At 38.6% G+C, this 27,630-nt stretch overlaps 1 protein-coding gene across 1 annotated transcript; it reads right to left on the bottom strand.

The window, feature by feature from the left end:
• Positions 1-588: 588 nt before the first annotated feature.
• Positions 589-27,153, bottom strand: LOC104269593 (tyrosine-protein kinase SYK-like). The gene is made up of 7 exons (XM_009865751.1): positions 26,711-27,153; positions 24,125-24,285; positions 15,235-15,373; positions 12,473-12,554; positions 11,555-11,601; positions 1,450-1,540; positions 589-770 (listed from the first exon to the last, which is right to left on the bottom strand). The coding sequence occupies exons 1-7, from the start codon at positions 27,110-27,112 to the stop codon at positions 589-591; spliced, it is 1,104 nt and encodes a 367-aa protein (XP_009864053.1). The 5' UTR covers positions 27,113-27,153.
• Between the last annotated feature and the right edge of the window lie 477 nt (positions 27,154-27,630).

The raw sequence follows: 27,630 nt of genomic DNA, 5'->3' as shown, positions 1-27,630 counted from the left end.
CTAGGCCGTTCTATGATTCTATGATTCTACGCAGGAACAGGTGCTCCCACTTCTGCCAGTATAAACAGGGTCTGTTCCTACTGCAATTACATGATAAAAGAGGTCTTGAAAATCAACATTCCAAATTCATGAAACAAATATTTATCATGCTTATTTTAGGTGAAAATGTCAGCACCACAGGAAAGCTGTCCATGGCACTCTATTTCTCAGAGGACGTAGTGCAGATGGGAAATACTGAGTAGCATGACTCCCAATACAAACTATAGGGGAAGGCAGTAGACTTGGCACTCTACTATCGCTGAAAGGAGAGAAAATAGTCATAAGGGTCACTTTCGCCCTTTACAGACAAAAATAATGGCTGAGAGGGTTTGCTTCAGGCAAAGAGGTGTCTGCAGAGGAAAAGAAAATGAGTGTACAGAAAATGAATGTCTGAGTGTACATACGAAGAGAGAAACTCGTGGGTTAAGTAACTGCTCAAGTTACTTAAGCACAGTCATGTACCTAAATGAAATGCAAAGATTACTACTGCTTCAGCAAATAAAGGCTAGACATTTACAAACTACACTCCATGAAAACACAAGGCAACACTTACTTTTTCATTCTATAGAATCCTTTCTTTACAGTACCAAAATTGCCAGAGCCAAGTTCTCCTTCCTCCAAGGTTAACAATTTCCTGTCAAGAGTGACATTTTTTGGTTTCATTTCATCTGGATCAGCATACGGACTTTCATAGACCTCAGTATCCATGGGTAAGGCCTCTCTCTGATCACCTGCAGTTCAATCAATGAAAAATCAGACATTATATGAGGCATTTTTTGCTACCACAGCTACTATATTCATTCCTTCTACATTCAGGATCATCAGTGTGTTTGACTTATGAGAGCATTATTAAAAAACCCCACATACAGTCCTGAACTTCAGAACTCCCTAACAGAGAGTGATGTCCACCTGGTGACATGCTCTAGCTATTGAGCATACACATAATGTGAAACCAGGGGGTTCCTTAACAGAAAAAAGATTATATGTTGGTCTTTCTCCTTAGTACTTTCTATCAGTTACCTCAGACAATTCTTTACTCACAGTGCTGCCTTATATAGTTCATTCTTGGGCAGCCATCTTTAATTGCATTTTACAGAAAGCCTGATCACCAGCAAGGCACTGTGGATGCAACAGGGCATAGCCCTTTTTACGACATGCAAGGAAGCAGCTTTTAGAGTCAAAGAAGTAATAAACTTTTACTTCAGTTTGGAAAAAGGTATTTCTGCTAAGTGACTTTTATTACAGATGGTAACATCTGGCAGTCTCAGCTACCAGACTTGAGCTATAACAGTGGCTATACTGATAAACAACACTGTGAAATAGGAGAAAAGAAAAAAGAAATAGTTGTTGAGAAGACATCTCTGGCATACAGAAGGGAACTGTATTAGTGACATAAATAACACTACCTACCTTTATCTGCTACTGTAAGACCTCTCTTCCTCTGCAGCACGTAAGGATTAAAAGGTGCTTCATCAGGTGAGTGGCTAATAGTTGACTGAAACTGTCACACACAAACAGAGTTTTTATATTTAGCAATGAGTAATTAAAAGCATGTCCCCCTCCCAAATATTATGACATAACATTTGCAGGAGACACACAGGTGAGAATCAGAAAGTAAGAAAGGGATCAAATAAAGTTTATTTAATTGTGCATGTTATTGCTTGAGTAAATAAGCAGGCCAAACGAAACATACATTGCTAAAGCATAAAAAGTTGTTGCAAATATTTCAGAGCATTTCATCTGAGAGAATTAACTTGTCATGCACAAATCTTATTCTGCAGATAGTAAATCTACATGCTCTTTTCAAATCTGCCTTGTAACATATATAGTCATTAGAGCTTCTCTTTAATCTGTCCTTCCACCCTCTCCAAATTACCTCTCTCCATGTCAAGGTCATAGAAAATTTCTCAGCACAAATAAAAACAAAATACACTTCCTTGTTTCTCTTGTAGACATTATACCGTGACTCCACTTGGAAGAAACTGGGGTGAAACGTAATTATTTTAATAGGCTTGTGTAAGATCATGGACAAACATAACGGACCGGATACTAGGCCAGTCTGTGCGCTCTGAGGAGGAAGAAAATAACAGAGTTCTTACTCTACTTGAACAGCTGGTTCAAATACAATCCCTCTGCCTTTAACTCTTTCTCAGAGGAACACTATGGAGCACACAAACCACTCCAGGATAAACACAGTATGTTCTGGAGCTCCTTGGCTGAAGGATGAGTCTGGTGCAATAAAGTATAGATGACAGAAACTTACCATCAGACAGGAAATTGCAGAACTTACTTCTGTAGTTTAGTCCCTTTTGTTTCTCAATGGTGAAATTCTACTCTACTCATGAGCGACCTCACTCCCCTAAGGGAGGATTTTAAAATCAGAAATTCAAATATCAACACAAGTTTGCCAGCTCAGATATGAAACAAAGGTATACTGTGCTTGCAAAACATTGGATAGGGCTATTTTGCAAATATTTAAGTACATAATTTGTCTTTTTAATAGATGAAGCTTTCAGTGACATAAGTTCCTCCCTGAAACAGTTACGGTTTTCAAGTAAAGAGATACAGAGCTTGCAAAAGCTTGGCAAGTTCTGAGTAGGAGGCCAACACTCATCAAAATTCTGGAATAAGCACAGTGGCATCAGGGACAGTAAGGGTAACGCTTCTGACTTGAATGGCTCAGTCTTGTGGAACAGTGCTTAAAGGTTGTTTGTTGCCAGGGCAAGTCACAAAAGCCCTGAGACAGTTCTGAGATAAGTCAGAGACCAAAGAGACCTGCCAGTCTCAATGATACAAAGGCAGATGGATAGCATAAACCAAGATTCTCAGCTCTAATTTTGTTTTTCTAGCCTGGTATGCCTTGCCAGGTCTGCAAGTTAAGAACTTTATTTCCAAGAATTGTATCACTCCTGTTTCACATGCAAGCCATTCACTAACTCAAAAACTCCCACTGAGACTGGAACTCAGTCCTAAACCTCTCAAGTGATGGTCTGGCAGTTTCACTGAGAACAGTTAGGACAGTCTTTCCTTACATTATGTCAGGATGCACAGGGAAATGCTGATGTTTGGTCCAAAATATTAATCGTCTTTTGCAAAGCAGAAACAAATCAGATGAAATTACTTTACTCTAGATGATCCTGCTTTGGCTGGGTTGGACTAGATGATCTTTCAAGGTCCCTCCCAACCCTTACCATTCTGTGATTCTGTGAAATTACACTTACTGAGACCACAGTGATTGTAGCTTGTGTATTTCATATATCCTGTATTGCTTCAGGACACATCAGGAATACTTAGGGTTTTTCTTATCTTATTGCTAGTTACCATGACTCATTCAGTATTATTACTAAGAAGCAATCAGAAGTTCCACTGGATAGCTTTCCGGATTTGTTCTTGCTTCCTACATTAACTATATTTAAACTTTAAAAGGGAGATAATTTTACATTCCAAAAGTTAACCAGAATCAATTAACTGGGTAAATACAAAGCAATATGGACACACATTAATACCTGTTGCTAGACAGATACAAGTAGAAAGGAAGCAGGTGTAAATGCCACATTGCATGGATTTTATGGAAGACTGATTAACACTTCTTGGCCAAGAGGCTGAGTGAAGGAAAAAAAAAGATAAAAATGTGATGACTAGTTAAGAAATGGACTGAGATGCTGAGTCTTCAGTGGCAGTTTCCAGGATACTGGAAAGTTCTGAAATAGTTCAGAATGACAGAATCATAGTCTTGAAGAATACCTTTTGCATACTGTAACTTAAAATAGTCTTTCTGATAGAAATGCAAAGTGTTCAGAAAATGACATTTAGAAAAGACTGCATTGCTCTGGGACTCTTTTGCTCTTCGCAAGCTTTGATAGGACTATCAATTGTTGTCTGTTTACTGTGGGGAGTACCTCAACTCTACATCAGAAAGTGTGATGGGAATATCTGAATATAAGCCTTGAAATATCCCACAGCTCACCCCTCACTCAAACCATCGAAAACCCTTTTGTAATCATAATTAGGCTAAGTCACACGAGCATAGCTGTGGCTCCACATTAGCCAAAGAAGCAGGGCAGCTAATTTTCTTTTTTTTCCACAGACAGCCAAATGCTGGATAGAGTTTTTGTAGTTTCTGTTACGTAACAAGGAATGCAAATTCATCCCACAGAAGGGTACAACTTCAGCAGATCTTCTTTGGTTCTAGATAAGTAAAAAGACCGTGTACCATTTTTCCTCATTGGAACTCAGGCTTATGAGAAATGAGATACGTGCACTTTGGGAAAGGCCTTTGAAAATTACAAGCGCAAGACTCCAGATGGACTTGAACTCACTGCTTGAAACAGTGATGCTTTTAAGATGACAATACAAACCTGTAGGCTGAATCAGAATGATGGAAATTACCAATTCCACAGCAACAACTTGCATAGATCTGATAAATAAGCTTCATCTGATTGCTGCTGAACAACAGGGCAGAAGCACTGAGTACTTATACTCAGTCACTACTGGATAACTCCACAAATTTTAAAAACTTGGAGGGCATAAGGCCTTATGTAATTAGTATTAGCTGCAGACCAGAGAGGTGGTTAAATATTCCTCATCCTTGGTCTCAGTATATTAACTGGCATACTTTGCACTGGTCAAACAGAATTCATGCAGACAATATTTATATATCTCAATAACCCATTCACCATTGCAGAACAGCTGGTAAAAATATAGCTCTGGCCATGATACAGTTGACTTCTCAACTGAGTTGTATAGAGATGATTCTGCTCTTTACAGTTCAAGAAGTAAATTAAGTAATCTGAAAGGATTGGATTCTCTTGTTCAGAAACTGCACTACAAAAAAAAAAAAAAAAAAAAAAAAAGAGCTCATCACTCCTGTGCTTGTGAATAAAACCTTGCAGCTATGAATTGGAAAAGACTCAGTAACACCAAATTTAACAAAGTGGGTTCTCCTTCAGATTGCTTCTTGTTTAAGATGAGTAGTAATGTCTTACATACCATTAGCATTAGCTTAGTTAACTAATATACATGTATTGTTGCAGTTTCATTAAACAGCTTAATGATGTTTTCATTAATCTTTCTGGTTGAACTGCAATTTGATGTTTCACAGGCACCTTTTCAGCTCACATTAGCAACTTTGGAATATTATGCAACACTCACAAAACCTCAAACAATTTTCTTTAGTTCTGCCAGCTATGTATTCATGGCATGTAGCACCCTGCTTGCCTTTGAGTAGGATTTTCTAGCAGAAAGGTTGGAATTTTTCTCCTGAACTCAAGGAAGGCCGAGTAAAAAAGGCACAGACTATGTATCATTGCATGGTGCAAGGGGTAACAGTATAAGAATATTTCCTTTTTATTTAACTGTTATTCAAATCCAGAGTCCTTTCAACCCTACACTTTAAAACCAGCAAGTTTAATTCAACAACGACAAAGGGAGTTTTGTCTAATAAAACCACTGTATAGCGTAGGAGGTTATTCCTTGTGTTCTTACAAGAAACAGAGAATGGGCAAAATTATCATGGATTTGCTCATCCAGTAAAAAGGAATACAAGGTAAGAGCCCACAAGAGGAGTGTGTTAAAAATGCACATACTATTGTGACACCTTGTAGTTTGTGTACTTGTAAACTACGGAGCAGGCTACCGTTCTATGCTTTCATACTAAAAAGCTGCTGTCAGCTGTCCTGTTTTCACATCAATACACCTTCTTTCCTCCGTTAGAATTTTCATTGGTTAAACTTCTCAGGCACCCATAGTTAAGCTAATCTAAATGTGCTACCCTTTACTAAGGGCTGGTTATACTAGTCACTTTTATATTGATACAGCCACATTCACATGGAAAGCAGAGAGTTTGCATTGGTTTATAGGTATCTTTCTAGTAAAAGAAATACCACTTTCTATACCTGGATAACCCCTAAGCAGATTTTACAGTATCTAGTTGATGCAATGAGAACAAGATTCCCTTACTGTTTGCTTTAAAATATGAATGAAATGGTTCTAAATCCATTTTTTATCCTAAGATTATAATTTCATAGTAGAAATATGAAGGCAATCACTATAGCAAATATGATTTATTTTCAGGTTAATAATTCTGATATGCAGAAATGCAAGTGACTGTAGCACTATAAAGCTGTCTTTTGCTAAACAAAAGTGAATAGCAAAAGACTGCATGGTAAAGACCTTACTAGCCAAACCTTCAGTGAGCTTTGGCTAAGACATCTTAGTTGCCACTAGGTGGCACGAGTTCATTTATATTGTCTAAATTGCCAATTTTATATGAGTGAATAAAACGTCTAAAAAATTTTGACCCGAGTGCTAAAATTATATACAAATAACCAGTTTGTGAAATTTAAAAAACCTCATAATTTCCAAGACTGAATAAATAAAACAGTATAAATTTTTCTGGTTCACTCTCTGCAAGTTTTTAACATACGAGAAGTAACTGCCTAATTAACCAGGTCTAATGTAAGCTCTGCATGTTGGAGTTAAAGGATGGTAAATCTTGGAAATGTTCAAAGCAGGACTTTTGTGTAGTCTAAGATTTGGCTGTATGATGCAATTTGTTGGTTCAAGTATTCAGGGTTAAGTACATGTAAATTGTGGTAGAATCAGGTTTCTGAAATTATTTTCTTAAACGATTGGTCTCTCTCTGTCAATATACTTCAGTCTGTACTCTGTGCATGTTTCCCAGAAGGCAGGAAATAGGGATTTGACTGCAGAGAGCAACCAAAGGGAAGCACAGGTTTTATCAAGTAACCAGACATCAGAGGGACCAAAGCCATCTCTGGAGAATTCAGACCCCTCACTCACTTTTCTGAATACAACCAAAATATTAATGTGTGATTGTATGGTATTTTTTTTCAGATGGCTTTACAACATGCCCTGACACCGTATGTGTAGTTGTAGAAGACGACAGCACATTAAAAATGAGACATGCATCTGTATACAGGTAACAACAGCTATTGGTACTTCAGTATAAAAGTGATTTAAAGTCATAAAAAAAATAATAATTGTCACTTGTCAGAATTGTCAAAACCGGTTTACATCAAACATTTTTTTTTTCACTCTGAACAGCAGCGTACCTCTAGGGCCTTTTATGCCTGCTCATTTTTGTTGAAGAGTAACTTGAAATAAATAAATAAAATGAGAGACTCATGGGTGGAAGAGGGACACACATGTTATTCTCAGCATGCAAACAAAGCTTGTAACCACATATTTCACAACTACATTGATTACCGGACAGGATAATTTTCTGGTCATGCAGCAACATTTTCACTAGTACAAGTCTGGTCTCCCCTTGACTCCCTGACATCACTCTTCCTATTCTGCTTGGTCTTGTGACACTTGCCCAAATCTAACACTTGCCCAAATGTAATTAACATCAATGCATAACAAGATTTGTGCACACAAATTCTGTAAGAATATATTCTGTGATTGTCATTAACAAATTGTTCCCTAAATATACTCAGCAATAGCATTGAGTAAGCAAACCAATTTTCTGATTAGGAATGGTAGTTCAGAGTAGAAATACCATTTTATTCTGCTGTAAGTATCTGTTTTTCGAAAAACATTTCATCACATTTTATTTGCAGACATGTTGAGATCTGCATTAATATGTTGAGATGTGAGAATTTACTTATAAATAGTCCCTCAATTTTTAAAACTTCTTTAAAAGCATTGCTTTAGTTACAAAATCAAGGCCACAGTTATGCAGGTGATTAGGAAAGAAGCAGAAAGCTTACAAAATCTTCACAATCTCATTGTTAGTAGCCAAGACGCACATTTAGTAAGAGCAAGCCAAAAAAAGGGGGAAAAAAAGGAATTAAATTAGTCAAGTGTAAGTCCTTTTAACTCAGTCAAAAACCTAAAAATACTATGAGGCACCTTTTTGCTGCCAGCCTTTGGAAAGGTGTACGATTTGAGTCTTGAGATAATTCCACCTCCTGCCCAACTCTAGAAACCGCAATGTCAAAGAGGAACAGTAAATGTGTCAGGAAAATTGCTAATGGTATTTTGCAAAACAGACATAGTATACAAGAACAAAACACTCTCAATCTTTTTCTTCTGTGTGCCTGCAAGTACAGATATGATGGATCAAACAAATGTAGTATGGGAAATCTTAGGAATAAATTTTCTCTCAAATGTATTAAACCATCTTGAATCTGTATATATACCTTAAGGTAGTTTTTAAATTCAAGCATATTGCCCTCTCCCCAGATATCTGACACAGTGTGTTTATCCTGCCTCTGTTACAGAACTTTACCCATGTCCCAACATAATCAGCAACGTAAATCAGTTGCTAAGGGTAGCGTCCTGAAGACTAATGCACCAATGAAGATTCAAAGCACATCTTGGTCTTAGAACAAACATTGCAGTTATTGAAACAAAAAGCACACAAACAGATATTAATTCCAAACAAAAATGAACAGGCTTTAGATTTTACATGTGCGTTAATGTTCTGAATAAGGATACTTTCAAAAGAAGTGCAAGTAACTTTTACAATAATAGATTAATTTCACTAAACATGACAAATTAGCATTTCTAGTGGTAGCTAAAGATCATATCAGATTAATTAAAACTGCAATATAATACTTACAGTTTAGACATTCTGAACTTTTAAATAACCCACTGGGACTTTTTTTCTTTTTTTGTTTTTCTGAAAAGGTATCTTTTATCATGGATAGGGGTTGGCAACTATCCTAGCTTTCTTTCTTTTTTTTTTTTTAAAAAAAAAGAAGTTTGATTTCACATAAAAAAGGTGTATTTTTTTTTTCAAAACACCAAGGATAGCCATATAGTTGTTATTACTTCTGGAAAAACAGAAACTTTTTTGATGTTTGACAGTCTTAATAGCTGTAATACATTAAAATTCAGCTACTGCATACTGAAAAATCTTACTGAGTCCACTATTTTCTTTCACCTTACAAAATTCTCCTTGGAGTAAATTTTCTCTTTGGAGTAAATTAAACCTGAAGTATCTCTTCCGTTTTGCAACAGATAAATTCTCTAAAAGGTTAAGGGCTCTTTTGCACATGTTGAATATGGTTCGTTACACTTTTCTGACAAGAGTAGCTCTCAGCACTTGACCAAGCAGCCACCTGTACTGCCTTGATGTTAATACTGCTTAACTTAAGTGTTAACACATAAATGCATGCTAAGAGGAATACTTAATCAGGGACAGCAACAGTACTAGTCTAAAGATAGGCTGTACTCATAAGATTTAGATTTATTATTACCATCTGATAAATTGTGGCTAAAGAAAGAAAGTACTGAAGAAGGTTAAGTGGAGAATTTGGGAAATTGTGAGAAGTTGGTAGCCTCACTGTAGTGTCAGCAGCTGATTTTAGGCTTCTGTTAAAATCTCCTCTGAAGATTTATTGTGATGATGTGCAGGGAATAAAAAAATAATTTACAAAGTCAAGGAGGAGAAACTCAAACTAAAATCTTAACTATGATGGTGTAAAAAATGCAAAGGTAGATTGCACATCTTCTACAAAAGACTTAGTGTTTGTATTTGTTCTTTTCAGGATACATTTTTGGTTTTGCAGACTGAATTAACTGTATTTCAGGTTCCACATATAAAAAAACCTAACATGAGTGGTCTTCAGTGAGTTATTGCTTTTGTGCAAAGATATTAATGTATGAGATCCTGTCAATATTAACTGAAATCTTTGAGCTCCATAAATAGAAATACTAATTTAATATTTCCCAATTTCCATCTTTGTGTTTATACTACAGAAAAGTAACTTAGCAGGCTGGTTTTATAAAACTTCTAAAGAAAACACAAAATTCAGATTTCAGTTTTACGTAGTTCATAATGTCAAACCTCATAACTTTAAACAGCATTTTAGCAGGGTGTTTGCAAAATATGCACTCAACACATCTCATATCTTTGTTGCTTTTCCTTCTATCCATCATGATGAGTCTTAAATGTAACTACTACTGATCAAATATGAATGGTTGTATGTAAAATGTCCATGCGATCTAGTGTATTTAAGTCAGCTACTTGCCAGAGAAGTACACATTCAAGGATGGAATTAATCTAACTATGGCTACCTAAAAGCAAGGCATATAGTCTTTGACTCACCACCTAGGCCCCTTCTGAGTGGAAAGACATAGGCACATATTGGTGGAAAGTCATTCCACCACTTTTAAGCTGAAGTGACATGTGGACAGGTATGTGTCTCTCTCTTGGTTCAAAATACCTCAAAAGCAAGACTGCGATCTGATGAATGGCTGGCTTTTCATCTGAGTTCATTAATGCTAGGCAAGATTATTCATATCCTGTTAGCATGACCAAGTCTTTCACCTGTAAAGCGTCATGAACAACCAGGGTAGTATTACTGCAACGCGCTAATGAGAAGAAGAGAGGTTTGCCCATTCACTCTCATAACACAGTCCTAAATATCAGTCATCTTAGTCAAATACACATATTTTTTGTTACTATTTCTTTGCTAGGTTAAATACTTAAAGTAAGATTTCTTGAATTTACTTTCATTTACACTTGAACTACAAAATTTCCTGTGGATCATCTGAAACCCATATAGCATTCCCACACCGAATGCGGATCCACCACTATAATTGCACATACACTAGACTATATACATGTGGTCTCACGTGTTTAAACTTCACAATTGTCCTTGCAAATGGCACAGATCCAAATCTCAGGACAACATTTCTAAAAAAAGGCACCAATTTTGATTGCATAATTTACAGTGATTTAAAAGGGCACCTGACTTTCAGAGTGATAGTACGAGAATGGTTGATCATGGACCCACAGGGATTCAATAGCAGTGAAATAAATGCAATTGCCTTTTTGAACAAAAGTATTTTTTCTGTAATGTGGGTCTGCATCAAGATAATGACCTAGATGATTAGGCTCTCCAGGGAGTGGTGAAGCAACTAAATTAAACTCCCTATTCCAGATGAGATCAACCGCAACTGAATGAGATGGTGTTATGTATCACACCTCAGGTGGCTCCTCTAACCAATGGACTCTGAGAACTTAGGCAATTACAATCACAGATGGGCTTGCTCACTATTCATGGAGTTGATGAAAGATTTTCGTTTAATTTCGCTGTGCAAGGAATCAAATGCTTGTGCAAAGTCTGATGTTAACGGCACACACCAAATACAGAAGTAAAGAGAACCTCCATTTCTGCTTCAGTCAGCAGATTCTCAAAATGGACGATGTAAAAAAAGCAGTATCTCTCCTACTAGTGTTGATACAGTCACCACAGAATATGCCTACCAATGAGGTATTTTGCATATGAAAAATACTGATTTTCACATACGTTTTATGTATAAAAAGAGTTCATAAAATTAGTTGATGAATATCTCATGCAAAACACTGATGAAAGCAGTAACAATGGTAGAATATACTAAGCTTTTTTTTTTTCAACTTACTGCTAATATCCCTAGTAAAACAGCTGCAGAAATATCCAGGTGTTACGATTCCTAGAGCAGTATGTGACTGTAAGCCTTCTCAAGCAAAGGCTACTGCTATATCACCACCTACTCTTACCGTAGAAGGAGTTCCAGGAAGAGGAGGACGAGTGTTAAAAACATTATCTGTAAAAGAATCAAATGTAGAAGGATCGTGAGCAAGGTGAGAAATGTACTGTAAGAACACAAAACTTTACAAAGGGGACCAACTTTCTAGTTTTTAAACCACACTGCAGTGTTTTTCCTGATTCATCCTCTTTCCTTTACATGCAGAAGACTCTGGAAGTTGCTGCCATACAGACAAAAGTATGTGTGGTTCCTAAATGATTCGAAGGAGAGGAAAACCTATGGGCATATCATCTCAACACGGCACTGGTACCTAGTCAGAATGACAGAAGAAGGCCTTGGAGAGAGAATACCACTTCTGGAGTAGCATGAGTTAGACAAGGATGAGACAGAAGCATCTTTCTTCCCTTAGCAATCGGGGCAAGAGGGAAGACAAGGCTTCACTGGTATTTAACACCACATTAAAGAAACAGGACAAAAAGCATACCGGACATCAGGACACTATCCCCTACACCTTCCCCTAAGGTATCATGGAATGCCTCTCCAAGCCCCATTTCCTCCAGGTCTCAGCCTGGAGTAGTGACTGCTGGAGGAATGTTGAGATGACCACCTTGTTAGTTTGTGTGCGCACCAGGTAACACACCCTGCCACTTCGAGCAGCAAAGTACATTTTGGATTGGACATTAATTAGGAGTCAGCAATAACTGGAGTTAGTAGCCTCCCTCAAGCTACAGGATCTGACTACATCCTGCAAGGTTTGGCAGATATTAACTCATTTGGGAAGTTGGAAATATAACAATTTAAATTTTTTTACACAACTTTAATCTACTATTATCTGCACCCACCTACATGGCAAGTGGAAAAAACGCACACATCTTTATCATCATTAGCATGGTTATTTATAAATCTCAAAATAATAGGAATAACTCACCATTTTCTGAGCCAAGTTGTGGACAGGGAATGGTAAGAATCCTTAATAATCCATCTGGTTTGTATGAATAATGCTCAACTAACTACCAGAATGAGAAGTTAAAAAAAAAATAGAGAGAAAGGAGCGAAAAAATATGAAAAGGTAAGGGAGGTATAATTAAACATATTGTCTCTTTAAAATTGTATGCATAAGTACAATAATCGGTATACATTACAGCAAATGAACTGGGCATAGAGCAGATCTTTACTCAACATGTTCTTACCCCATCTTTACTTTCCTTTAGCAGGGATGACTGTTTCTGAAGTAACCTCGTGAATGAATCTGGAATCTTATCAAGGAACTAGATTTGTAAGACTCAGCATTCCATACACAGTTTTGCTGCTAACCAGCTTTCTAACTGAATAAATCACTTGCTCTTATACCTCTGAGTTTCCACGCTCTTTTTTGTTTTGTTTTGGTTTTTTTCTCCTTCCTCACCAGGAAGGGTATTACTATAGTGCAGGAATTTTGCTGATGGGCAATGCTTTCTCTGGATCTCTGCACTGTGTTTGCCTGGCCAGATTTCAGTGGTGGTGGGGCTGTAGGGGTGGCTTCTGCAAGAAGCTGCTAGAAGCTTCCCCAGGTCTGATAAAGTCAGCCGGCTCCGAAGAGGGACCCGCTGCTGGCCAATGCTGAGCCTGTCAGTAATAACAGGATAGGAACACTGCTGTGAAAACGTATTTAAGAAGAGGGGAAAAAAATGTAATGTGCCACAAAATGACTGGCAAAGAGACAGAGGGGTGAGAATATGTGAAGACACCAAGGTCAATGAAGAAAGGTGTGGGGAAGAAATGCTCTAGGCACTGAAGCAGAGAGTCCCCTGTGTCATGGTGAAGACCACAGTGAGGGAGGCTGTCCCCCTGCAGCCCATGGAGGTGACAGGGTGTAGATGTCCACCTGCAGTCTGTGGAGGATCCCACACCAGAGCAGATGGATGCCTGAAGGGGGACATAGCCCCATGGGAAGCCCGTGCTGAAGCAGGTTCCTGCCAGGATCTGTAGCCAGCTGAGAGAGAAAGGCCCACGCAGGAGCAGGTTGGCTGGCAGGACTTGTGTGATGCTGTGAGGGACTCGCGCTGGAGCAGTTTGCCCTGAAGGACTGCACCCCATGGAGAGACTCATGTTGGGGCAGTTTGTAACGAATTGTCCCTTGTAAGAGGACTCACATTGTAGAAACGTGTGCGAAGATCATGTCCCATGAGAGAGACCTCGCAATGGCCCAGGGTAAAATTGAGGAGTCCTTCCCCAGAGGCAGAGGCAGCGGTGGAAATGACATCAGATGAACTGACTGTAGCCCCCATTGCCTACCCTTCTGTGCTGCTCAGGGAAGGAGGGAGGGATAAATTGGGATTGATGTTAAGCCCAGGAAGAAGGGATGGATGGGGAGAAGGTGTTACTTTTTTAAGATCTTTTTTATTTCTCACTACTCTTCTCTGATGTGTTCTTCAATAAACTTAACTGATTTCCCCAAGATCGAGTCTGTTTTGCCTGGGACTGTAGATGTGGGTGATCTCCCTGTCATTGTCTCAAACCATGGGCCCTTCATTATATTTTCTCCCCCTGTCTAGCAGAGAATTGGGGGTGGTAAGAGTGGCAGTGGGCGTACCTGGGTGCCAGCCAGGGTCAAACCACCAAAACCTCAAAGTCACAATGGGATGTAAGCAGTTAATAAATGTGTAGTGCTAATCACACTCATAGAATCATAGACTGGTTTGGGTTGGAAGGCACCTTAAAGATCATCTAGTTCAAGCCCTCTGCTATGGGCAGGAACACCTCCCACTAGAAAAGGTTGCTCAAATGCTCATACATAGTTATGGCCATTTTTGTTCCGGGATTGTCCTCTCAATGTCATTTTATTACAGTTTCAGTACTGTTACTTTGGCTTTGATGCATTTGGGTAGAAACGAGAGGGGTCTGTGAGAGAAAAAGTTGAAGATATATTCAAAACACTTGTGATATAGCATAGCAGTGACTCCAGGAAAGAAATATGCAGGACATTTACAGGCTAAGAACTAATACATGCAAGTAAAGACTCATATTTTAAATTTGTGATTCACTTGTTTTAATAGAATTTTAAGTAAGAGGACAAAAGAGACTTCTGCATGGATTTCAATTACTTCAGCATTTTCAATTTTCCCAGTTACTTCTCCAGTGTTCAGCTTTATGATTGACTATGGAATAGTCAACTATGTATTCCTTATTTGCTTTCTCTTTACCGGGGTTCAGACATATTTTGGTAGTAATAACATAACCCTCAGCTAACTGTGCACTTTCAGCCTTGAAGGTAGAGAATGTCAAAACTAAAGAATGCAGGATGTGTACAGCATCCTAGATATGTTTGTGTACTTCCTAAAAATCTGTTCATTGCTGTCATAAAGAACATTAACAAAAGACCATACCTAGCATAGCTATTACAGAAAGTGGTCACTTGCAAATGCAAACAGTCACCTATTCTAAAGAACATTTAGTTAACTGAATAATAATTACAGTAATTTTGAACATGGCCAAGCTGCAACAGCACATGTAAAAATGACTCCACACTTACATAGCTTTCTACATTAACATACATTTTCTTCGCATATAGAAAACACATAAAGTGTGAAATAAATGACAAATAACCTGCTGTTTACCTAAAGATTGTTGTCACACAGCAAAGTGAAACAAGTTGCCTTAGTTATATGGAAACATGATGACAGATATCAAAGTGATTCAAATTTAACAGACCTGCCAGAGGGTGTCAAATTTTTTTCCATCCGGTATGGAGAGCTTTCCTGTCTTATCTCTGTCAATACGGTAATGCAGTACTTTTCCATCATTCAGCAGACACAGGGCATAGGAACCATTGCCATCCCTTTCTCGGATACTGTAGGAATAAAGGAGATTTTCAGAGTTACGTTTTAATAGGAATGAGCACCTGGGTTGAAATTCTTTTTCAAAATCATCCTTTCCATTATGCTTTTGAATTTAAAAACAAAGCAAAATCAGCATGCAACTTCTGAAGACATTTTGTTAAGTCATTTATTTCTTAGTCTCTTTTAAGATAGAATTCCCCAATTTTAGTCTTTAATTTTCCTCAAAAGGTAACAGATAATAGAAAATCCACCATGTGGAGCTCTTTGCTAGGCAGCTACAGACCACCATGCAGTGTACAAAGCGCTCTCTCATCAAGGAAACATTTGAAAGCCTGTGCGTGCATTGCAGACCTACAAAGCCTATGGAAGTCTGAGGGCAGCGTCCTGCGTATACAAGCAGTCATAATCCAATCTCCTCTACAGCTGACCTAAAATTAAAAACAATAGATAAGTGCCTTCACTTAAGTAAGACTTCTCTCATATCTTTTATTTTGAAATAAAGAGATGACAATCAGGGCAGAATATAAAATACTAAAAGAACACAATGTGAGATACAAATATGGGGGAAATCTTTATGCACTGAAACAGCTTGCTGTCTGGTTGGGAATTTAAAGTAAATCATACACTTCTGTAATTAATAATTCTTAAATTTCTGTAAATATGTTAATTCTTTGTTGCAGATTTCACATAAAATTCACATGAAATTTCACAAGGTATTGAGGTATACATCTGGTCTAAAGTTGACCAGGGAGACATCACAGAAGTTAATATTAAAACATCGCTTAAAATCCATAGGTAGCCAGGATGATCTCCTTCTTGCAGGAGATCTGCCAGCAACATTTGAGATGCCTGTGAAGTTTTGCAGAGTTCTTTTCTGTGTACTCAAGGCTAGCTCACACTCAGATCAGTGTCTTCTGGTGACTGGACCCAGAGTAGACAGGAATTTGCTACTAGCTCTGTCATAGCTGGTGTATCATTTCTGAGTTTAGAAAGCAGGCTTTTTCTTTTAGTTTGAGCTGCCTGTGTTCACTTGCTGCTGACAGTAAGACTACAATAGAACTAGATTAAAATTTTCTGGAATGACTGTTTTTTCTTATGAAAAACCCAGATTCAAAAACATTGACACATTTCTTATTCCAATGTCCACAGAAATCTAATAACTCTCCCTTGAATTTTTCAAAAGTGCTGAAAAGAAATATAGGAGGATAAGCTCACTGAGGTGTTGGGAAACTTTGCTGGAGCAACACTATCGCATCTCAGAAGATTTCAGAGGCAAGCATTAAATTCTGCTCCTCAGCCAACTGACTCAAGGCTGAACTAAAACCATTTTCTCCAAACTACTCATGTAACTATTTTTTTTTCAAGAGGAGTGATTCTTGTTGCCTAAAATGTGAATAGAACATTGTTTAAAGGAAAAGGGAAGCAGGGTCAGAGTTTTTTTCTGAAACCAAACTAACTTGCCTAGTGTCTCTAAAACAACCTGAAACACTTTGTGGTTTCTCAAGACATGTCGGTATTTTCACAGCATGCTGATTTCCTGTGCTGACTGACCAGTGGAGATAGATTCTGCTGAAATGAAGAATGACTTTTACTTTGTCTTTCTCTGACTTGGTCTTAGCAAGTAAGGCTTCAGAATAGTAGGAATTACTGCTAAATCACAAATGTATAGCATTTATTGTGTTCAGTCTTCTGTTCAGAATAAACCACAAGTAAGATTATTAAAATGCAGTGGATTGCTTGCCAGTGATCAATACCCTTTGTATTTCACATGAAGAAATGGTGGATCCAACCAAATTAGCCCTACTGAAATTGATTCTCATTTGCAAGAGTTGTTGCTATCATGAGAAGCATCATAAACATTTCTTGAGAGCACAGTCATCCATGGGAAGAGAGAGACTTGATTTCTAAGGAGAGATCCAAGCAGCCCTATCAGTATCTCGTGCAGGATTTAGACAGGTTTATAAGGCTGTAGTTGCATTCCTGAGATTTCCCTTCCCTCAACTCAGCAGACAGGTAACTCTGAAGACATCTGCAGTTCACAGTCATAGCAACTTCTGTCAGACAGCTCTATCACTGTATATGCAAAAAATCTCCATTCTCACACTTAAGATTGACGATGGTCCAGAAGGACCCTCATCCTCTTTGGGTCTACCCGTTTCTCAGACTGTAGCCAGCCCATTCCAGCAAAAGCTGGATCGCTGCAGGAGGTACTGCTATCTTCTAAAACATGTCTGAAGAGCACAAGTATTAAGAGCACTGAAGCAGCAGCTATACGGTGGCCTAAGTCTCAGTTTTTTGAACCAGATCCCTTATTGGTCCAAAAAGTGCTCTCGCAGAACTCACCATCACAGTCCAAAACAAACACTATTACTGCCTGTGGTGACAAGGATTGTCACAGGACACACTGTATGACTTCATTTTGGTTTTGCAGCCTGTGATAATGACTGTGTAGGTTAGGCTGAGTACACAGCATCCAGTACCTTAACAGTTCCCATAAAAAATGGAATCAAAGCTGCTCAGACTGCGAGGTTATAAACTGAAAACTCTTCAAACAGAAATAAATGTTTTCACATCTTGATGACACTGCATGTACTGTTCAGGGCTGTCACATTAGATCTGGGGGCTCTCTTCAAATATGGAACTTTCTTTCACTGAAAAGCAATTTTCAGAATTTTGAGAAAAAAACCAAAATCCCAAACACACTATCTGCTTTAATACGCTCTGAAATTGCACACAATATTTACTGTTCTTTAATACAAACTGGTAACAAAAATTCCCTTCATTTTAACAAGCTGTATTTCTTTTTTTAAAGCATTTTGGGAAGGAAGGAAGCCAGAAGTGAAATATCACCTGGTCTTCCATTTCATGCCAATGCTGTGAACTACAGATACAGAGAAGAAAATCATAAATCCTCCCCATATTTAAACAATATCATCCTTTTTTCTGTCAAGATTAATCATAAACACAAACAACTTCACTGAGCAAATTTGAATTCAGAGATGTATTAGAGAAGCACCACACCAAGGCATCTAGATTTTCTAAGACACATTTTAAAACAGTAATTTTAGAAGGAACTGAGAAACTCAAATTATTACATGATGCAACATAAAGAAGGCTTTGTTATTGATTTTAGTTTTCATGCAGTTTATGTTGAGTATTTTTTTATGGTTTTGTGTACATAACCCAAATAGCAACCAATCCATTTAGAGTATCATTACAGACTGTGTAAATAGATACCTCTCCTTTGGCAAAGCCTCTATTTTTTGCCTGGAAACAAAAAGAATAACATCCCAATTTTTTCTGCTTCCAAGTGAAAAGCCAAACGATTCCCTTCTTTCTAAAGGAAAAAATCCCCAAGGGTAAAAAAAATAAATTGCTATTACAATATGCCTCATTGACTGTGCAGAAAAAAAGAAGTCACAGCAGTCTACTGTGGATAATAAAGAAGGAAATAAACTAGCAAAATGTTTGCTTTAGGAATAGTGTGAAATTATTCTCAGTCTTGAATTCAAGGGTGTGTTAAAGTGTGTTCTTGCCCTTGCTTTGCCTTCTCAGCGATAACAGCTTCCTTGATGCCACAGATGCTGACATTCCCCACTGCTGATCAAGCTCCAGTCATTCCCCGCTTGTCTCCCCTAATGACCATCTCCTTCGTAATGTTATTAACAACATGGCTATTCATTAGTGCTTCAAACGTCTGCAGCACACTGTACATGTTGCAAGTTGGAGGGCAATAAAGAATGAACTTGGTGCCATCCGTAAAGGGATCACGCAAGGGGAAAAATGGATTGACTGCAGTCTTTATTTACATAATTTCCTCTCCCTTGCTTAGTAACACATTCAAAGCTGCTTCAGAAATGTCAGCACATTACAGAATTCAAGAGGTAGCTCAGCCACACACTACTCGTGTCCACAATGCAACCTAAAAATTCATGTCCCCATATAGGTCCTGTGATGTGCCGCACACTCACGAGACACCTTTGTGAGAAAGACTGCACTGCCACAGTCTATGCTGCTGGTATTGCCCTGCCAGCGAACCACACTGTGCTCCAACAAAACCCTAACAAATAGCTTTGTTGTATAACTGCACCTTCAGTGGGGGATCTTCTCAGTGCAGCTATCTCAGCCAGAGATCACATCTTTTCTTCACACCTCTGACCCACGCTGCTGCTGAAGAACACAGCATAGCTAGCCTGGAGAGGTAACCTGCTGCAGAGGTCTGCAAGTCTGAAGATCAGGAAACAGCTCTCCCGGAGAGCTGTGGGCATCATCCAAGGTACTGTGGTGGGGAACACAGCATTTCCAGAAATATGGTTCAATGTCTGTATTTCATCATTTATCTTGGAGAAATTTCACAGTCTTCTAAGCCTAGCAACTGTTTGGCATTTTGAAGAGGAACTTCATCATTAATTCATATCCCTGAGTTAAGGTCTTGTTTAGCAGGACTGCTTTCACCTTGTCTGATGTCAACGATGTCCAGTTCTATTTATGGATACAAACATAATGCTTATAGACTTATTTAAAGAGTACAAGGCCAGATAAATCATTTACTTCCACAGGCATTCTAGCAGTGGTAAATTTGTAGAGGAAGAAAGTAAGAGTAATGTAAATATAGAGTGTTATATACATCAGAAACACAAGCTTTTGGTCAGACAAAACACAAGAAAGCTATTATGGACAAGGGCACTTCAAAACTCGTTATTTTGAAATGATGTTACCAGTGTTAATTGTTGCAACATATAAGAGACAGCTTAGTCTCTAGATGTCATGAGATGGCACGATGAGTAGTGCTGTGAGTCATTCTAATAGTCTAAACTAGTCTTGTCCTCTTTAGCATATCTTGTCACACATTGAAGACATTCTTCTGATACTAAAATTATTTTTTACTTTCCTTTTACACAACTGTCCACATTTTAGGTGAACTACGTAAGGATATGAACCATATAAAAGATTTGTAGAGACTAAACTGTTAATCACACAATGCCTTCATTCACAACTTCCTTGATGTTGATTTTTTAATTTTAACAGTATTTCTGAATATTGTTTATCTCCCTCCAGAACTTCACACTCTTAACACATATGCAAGATCACAGGTTCCTATAACTGAAGTGGTCACTACTCATGACAAATTAAGATGTGCCAAAATCTACCACACACTTACCAGAGTTGTTTCCTATCTGAAAATGCAGAGAAAACTAGCATTTCTTTCACTGTTCATCTGTCACTGTTAGTAAATTTTTAACTTATTTTTCAACTGGTTCACACATGCATGCAGTGACACAGATAATATTAACAATATTATGTTTATTATTTAATTTTATTAATATACATATTAATAAATATTAATAACACTACTATTAGTATTATCTATGATCATCTAGGCAACATTGATCAACACGTTCTACAGCTATGCCCCCTACACGGTAAAGTCTAATAAAAAACCAAAATTCTGGTAAGAACTACAGCATCCTAAACAGCATGTAAAGAAGTGTTAACAAAGCTAATGGGCTTGAAACTTAAAGTTCTCTGTTTACAGCTGCTCTTCAGGTCATTTTAGAGATACTTCTATTTTCCTTCTATTCCATTGCTATAGTTTTTCCTCTAAATTTTGTGGCTGGCAATCTTTCATGGGTAGTCTTCCCAGAAGGGATGAGGACTGCTTCCTACCTCACATCATTTCATGACATTGTTTCTATATTTTACTTTGAAAACATCTCGTCAACATTCACATACATACTTACGTCACTGATTTTTCAGTCATGATGAAAACTTAAAGACCTGTGAAAATACCGTAGTAAAACACTCACATTTAGCTCAGAACTTTTTCAGCACAGTGGATGAGTTGCAGTGTTAGATTTATGATGCTATTCATGAAATTTTCAACTGTCATCAGGAAGCTTTTCAACCATTTCCATATTTATTGTATTTTAAAAAAACCCACAAAACTAGACTTGATAATCTTGTAGTGCTGCAGAGCAACACTGAAGGAAACCAGGTATTAGATGTGCTCTCACAAAGACTGCTGTACTGGATCTTGTTTCAAGGTAGGTAGGTCAGACAGAAGATTTCTAGTGTAAAGAAGTGTTAGACACCCCTGTAAAAGAATGTATAGAAATATTCTAGCTTTCTAAAATGTATTGTTTTTTCCATAATAAACAAGATGATTTTTGTTATTTACCAGCACCTGCGTGTGGACTTGTAGAACAGCTGGAGTACCTTAACTTCTTTAAAATTTAGCTTTGCTCTGTGTTCACAGATTCCAATTCCTATCTCAACAAGCAAACTTCTCTTAGACATTAAATGGTTCTACATTTTAGCTTTCAGTCAGCTACAAGGCTTGGGTGTCTTGATCAGTGTGAGAAAAACATCGCTGAACTGCTACATTCACAAGCACAAATTCAGAGTCTTCAGTCCACAGATGCACATAAGATTCTGACACATGCTGCTGCTGGGTAAGGAAAAAGTATGCAATACCCATGCCTGAAAAAAATGCACTTCTCTATCATTCCACAATTTTGCTGTCACTTTTTCAGTTAGCAGACAAATGAGTGGTAGAAGATTAAAAAGAGACCAGGGTCTGTAATAGAGACTAAAAATGTCAAGTCTGCTAAAAAAATTACACTCCTTCACTCCAAAGACCACCCCTGTTGTTAAGAAATGTTAGCTAAGGGATCCATTTCGTCAAAGAAAAGTTAGTTTCCCTTTTCTCCCCCAAAGAGAAACACTTCGAGCATATCAAACACAATGTGTGTGAGAGATAAACTGAAAAAGCTGCAACCTTTAATGCATGATCAGCATCATGACTCGGTTGATATAACATTGATTTAAGATGTTAATAGAGAAAGTAATATTTTTCTAGAAAAAAAACAAGTCATTACAAAAAAGTGTTGCTGCTTTGTTTCACATTACATGTCCATATGGCCCTATGTCTAAAAGAAGGAAAAAAACAGTGAAGTTACAGTGCAAAGAAGAAAAGAGAGTAATGTTAATGCTATAGGAAGAGGCATTCAGAATCTGCGATGAGGGGAGTCTTTGGCTCTTTCCCAACAATCTTTTGTTACAAATGTAGCAATTTGTAACAAATTTGTAACAACTTTTTAGTTACAAATGGCAGCAACAGTAAATGACCCCCTAGATGTGATCCCAAGGAGGGAGCCCCCAGCTGCAAATGTGAAGTTGCATGGCGATTTGGGTGGGAGTGTCCATGAAACAGAAACAATTCAAGGACTGAGGGAAGGAAAGAGATTTCAAAAAATGAGATGTCAGTACACTCACAGTATTTGTAGGTAAGACCCGACAGGAATTAACTCTACTGGAAATAAAGATCTAGGAGCTACTGATTCTGACAATTAAGATAGAAACATGGAAACATGAAGTTTACATCTACTACATTAGCAATTAGCGTGGCAAAACTACATCAAATCAGCAAAGTGAAAGAGTTGGTACTGAAGAAGCCTCACTCCTGGGGTTTTTCTTTGGATTACTTTCTAAAAAATCAAAGATATTGAGAGCTGAAGGAGACTACATAGGTAGGTGAGGTGATGAAATGTCTCTCAGGAATTATACAGCTCTAAACTACACTTCCTTGGCCATAACTTTTAAGCTTAATTTCCCACCATCATACAGACACTTCTGTTTGGGGGGTTGTGAAAAAAAGCTCAGTGAAAACATTTTTTCAAATTAGGATTTTGCAAACACAAAGCTTTTTTTGCTAGAAGATTTTCAGTGGCTCTAATCCTCAAGAGATGACAGCTGTTGGTCACTATCACTACCTGAACTCAAAAGGCGGAGTAAATGAAGGCAGCGGCAGACACAAAATGGAGCTACCAAGGTCAAAGCAATTCCTTCTGCTGCTTAACTTGAACAAAGCACCACCACTGCCCACAGGAAAACTGACAAGTTACAGATCTGAACAATTTTTAACACAGGAAGTCTGCTTGTGTTTTTTGCTAAAAATGTATTTTTTTGGCACACGGGCTGCAGGCGACCAGGCAGGGCTGAGGGGTTTCAGTGAGGCAGCCGAGGGCTGCGCTGGGCTGGCCCCTGCAGCCAGGCACTGCCAGGCCTAACGGTTGCACATGTGGAGCCTTAAGGTTATTTCAGGAATACTTTTGGGATATTTCCAGGAATATTTCCTGAAGGATATTTCCTGTGGAGAGCCCATGTTGCAACAGGAAGCAGTGTGAGAAGGAAGGAGTAGCAGAGAGGAACTGCCACAGGCTCACCGCGACCCCCATCCACCACCCACCCTCTCCTGCTTCTAATTGACAATAAATTAATTTGCCTTTCCCCAAGTGAAGACTGCTTTGCCCATGAGAATTAGCAATACATGATATCTCTGTCTTCATCCTGAACCACAAGCTTTTCAATCCCGTTCTGCTGAGGAGGGGGAGTGTGACAGCAGCTTGATGGGCTAATGCTTACCTACCACAGTCACTCAGTACTGTGTATTAGTTGTAAAGCAAAGTTCAAAGCATTTTTCTTGGTATTGAGTTTCTCTGATGCTCCCTTTAGAATTAAACCTAGTATTTGGTTAAAAAAACAATGAACCACACTTCTGCTACAGTTTCCCAATCTTTAGCTAGGTGGAAGCCTATCTTGGAGACACTTGCTTAGTAGGGGAATGATTGTGTCCTGCTAGACTGGGCTTTCTCACTGTGAATAAGTCATCTTTTGGGGCATTCTCTCATTCAAGATTTATTCAAGGGAACCATGTAGTAACACTTGTGGGAAACAGCAATACCATAGAAAAAAGCACTCACAGAAATTTTCCATTGTTTCTTGACCCAATGAGGATACGGTGCTCTGACTCTTCCCGAGAGATCCTCCCATGGAACCACGGCATCTTCTCGTGGGCTGTAGTGGCAATCAACTTCTCCAACTGAGGCTTTTGACTAATGATAGCTTGTTCAAGAGCATGCCCCTAGGGAGTGGTAAAAACACAGTGGGACAGTTAAACTGTCTTCTGCAATAAAAACATGAGTCCTACGCTTTGGGGCATCTAAAACTTTGTGGTATGTGAAGTAAAGATCTGGTTGCTATAAAGATATTAAAATAGAAACTAACATACAGTAATCTAAACATCACAAAGCTAGGATTCTTCCTTCATGTCTGAGAAACAAAAGGAAAAACTAACAGTACATTGAGCCCTTATTATACCAGTACTTTAACTGAAAACTATGTCAAATTTTTATGCTAATGAGACATAGCTAAAAATATTCTTAGTGTCGATCTGAGATGTCACAACATAACTCCATCTTATATATGCTATGACAGTTTACTGAAAAAAACTGAACACGCTTTTCACTGTTGCAGCATGTCTGCATTGAAGACATCAATGCAAACTTTTCCCAAAAGCAGATAGGACAGCCTCAATTTTAGAGAGAACCATGTTAATCTCTTAGGTATAACCTAGACACTTCTAAATCCGTTGAAAATCTCTCACTTCTACATCTGGGCCAAGAACTGAGGACAAAACCCCCTAGTTTCATCAGTTTTCAACCTTATTTCATCAACGACCTTCTAGATTGAGCACAGAATCACCAGGAAAAAAAAAAAAAGAAAGTCTCAGCGCTTCTAATAAATGCAGTGTAAGTTTCATAGAATCACAGAACCATTCAGGTTGGAAAAGACCCCTGGGATCATCAAGTCCAACCATTAACCCTGCTCTACAAAGCTCACCCCTAAACCATATCCCCCAACACCCCATCTAAATGACCTCTAAACACATCCAGGGATGGTGACTCAACCACCTCCAAGGGCAGCCTATGCCAATGTCTGACTACTCTTTCTCTGAAAATTTCTTTCCTCATGTCCAGTCTAAACCTACCCTCTTGCAGTTTGAAGCCATTCCCTCTTATTCTATCACTAATTACGTGTGAGAAGAGACCAGCACCAACCTCTCTACAATGTCCTTTCAAGTAGTTGTAGAGAGTGAGGAGGTCTCCCCTTAGCCTCCTTCTCTTCAAACTAAACAGGCCCAATTCCTTCAATGGTTTTTCATGGGATTTATTCTCCAGGCCCTTCACCAGCTTCATTGCCCTCCTCTGTACTCGCTCCAGCACCTCGATATTTCTCTTATACTGGGGTGACCAAAACTGGACACAATACTCGAGGTGTGGCCTCACCAGTGCCGAGTACAGGTGCTTTCGTTTTTTTCCAGTTTGGGCTTTGCTCAACATACTTCACAGAGCAGAACACACAGAGTTACTTGTTAGTGCCAAAAGAGATGAAAAACCCCACATGGTCTCGCAGCCCCGAAAGCCAATCACATCATAGGCTGCATCAAAACAAGGGTGGCCAGCAGATCAAGCAAGGCGACTCTATCCCTTTATTCTGCTCTTGTGAGACCTGAACCACATGCACTATTGCATTCAGCTCTGGGGCCCCAAACATAAGAAAAACATGGAACTCTCGGAACGAGTCCAGAGGAGAGCCTCGGTAAATCAGGAGCTGATGCACCTCTCACAAGAGGACAAACCAAGAGAGTGGGGGCTGTTCAGCCTGGAGAAGAGAAGGCTCTGGGGAGATCTCACAGTGTCCTTCTGATGATTCAAGTAGGCCTACAGGAAAGAAGCAGAGTGACTGTTCATCAGGGAGGTGTCCCTGCACATGGCACAGGAGTTGGAACTCGATGATCATTAAGGCCCTTTCCAACTCAAACCATTCTATGACTCTTTGATAACCCCCTGAGTTCCTAACAGTAACTCACAGCTCACCAAGGTGAAACAATATTCCTGTTGCAGCCTCCTACACTAGTTTTTCCATGTTAAGACTGCCTTCTTCACAGTAAACCTGAGCAAAAAATCCATCCTGTCTTCCGCAGCATGGAACAATCCTGCTGGACACATGTAGTACATGTATAGGCAGTGCTCTGCAGTTAAGAAATCAACTTGTGTTTTGGACATTTTCTAAATAAGCATCACAGAAACAAGCCCGGAGAAGAGGGGAGTAAGTAAAACAAGTCACCATGTCACCATGTCCACCCACTCATCAATCCATTAAAATTCAGAATTAAAAGCAATCAAACAAACCATTTCTGTACCTTATTCATCACATGTACTGATTTTTGGTGAGTGTGAAAATTGAGGACACAGGTTAGTGCAATGGCAGATAAGGCTATGCCAGCCCAAGACAAGTCCTATGCTTTTGTAAAATGTCAAGAAAACTACAGTTACGGACAAGTTATTGCATGTATTGGAGGAAAAAAAAAATCCCGTTGTTCAAAACTCAAACAGCTGTGATTCCATTATGAAAAAAAATACTAGCAGCAGCGACGGCTAGAAACACTGCAATCTGTTTTTCTCCTAACTCAAAGACCACTTATGGCAGAATCAGTCTGGATTTACCTGCAAATTCCAAGTTTGTTTGACATACTCTCTGATGAGGTTCTCTTTTAAATCTTCAAAGGGTCCTGTTTTGGGTTCAACACCTGGTGGTCGGTTGAAAGGCTTTCTCAGTAGACAGATAAGGCCATCTGCTTCCTCTGAGTGATAGTTAGGACTGGCATGCGACTTGCCTCCTGCAATAGCATATGAGCCACTCAGCTCTCTCTCAATCGTATAGTGATGAACCTTCCTTCCATGGGCTAAGGATAAGGCAAAGCCCCCCAGGTAATTCCGGCTTTGTCGGAGCAAGTATAGTCCATCACTCAGTCCTCCCTGCATCAAATACTCCTCAGCTTCTTCACGTGTAATGTTGCCAAAGAAGTATGGCAGATGGTTAGCAGGGTTTGCCATGTTGGAAGCCATTTTTTTTTTCTTTTCAAAGTAGCAAACTTAATATTCTATACCTGAAAAGCAAAGACAGAGACATGAGTACCAGTTGAAAAAAATGGAGTTAAATAGCAGTTCACTTATGGTAAGGTGTTAAAATATTTTTTAAAAGATTTTGAGACAAAGACCACATTTTTGGTTTTATCTTGTTAGAGACTGTCTTTCTAAATCCCAGCATAAAGTCTTCCCCTGCTATGTAGTAATACAGAAGTTTCTTTTAACTGTAAGAGTTTCCTTTGACTCTTTGCTTCTCTGGTCCTTTGCCTAACCATATAGATGCCCTGACTTTTTCACTTGCCTGAATGCTGTTATCGAGCCTTTTGTACAAGAATTGAAGTGCTCCCCAATAAAAGGAAGTAACTAGGTTAGAAAAATTCAGTGAGAAAAGCTTTTGATTTGTGCCACTATAATTTTGCTTATATGAGTAGCTTACACCAGTAGTTGGTCTGAATATGGACAAAACTCCTATATTAAAATAGTTAACATTCCTCTCC

The sequence above is a fragment of the Apaloderma vittatum genome, unplaced genomic scaffold (genome assembly GCF_000703405.1).
Source record: "Apaloderma vittatum isolate BGI_N311 unplaced genomic scaffold, ASM70340v1 scaffold8773, whole genome shotgun sequence".
NCBI classification, from domain to species: domain Eukaryota; kingdom Metazoa; phylum Chordata; class Aves; order Trogoniformes; family Trogonidae; genus Apaloderma; species Apaloderma vittatum.
This window is presented reverse-complemented; position numbering and strand designations above follow the sequence as displayed.

Bases quoted from the DNA above. Each gene is read 5' to 3' on its own strand.
- LOC104269593 (XM_009865751.1), bottom strand. From the start codon at position 27,112: ATGGCTTCCAACATGGCAAACCCTGCTAACCATCTGCCATACTTCTTT. The intron at 15,374-24,124 runs GTGAGTGCTTTT...TTATTCCTACAG, and splicing joins AGAAACAATGGAAAATTTCT to TATCCGAGAAAGGGATGGCA. The intron at 12,555-15,234 runs GTCTGTTAAATT...TCATTCTGGTAG, and splicing joins AATTTGACACCCTCTGGCAG to TTAGTTGAGCATTATTCATA.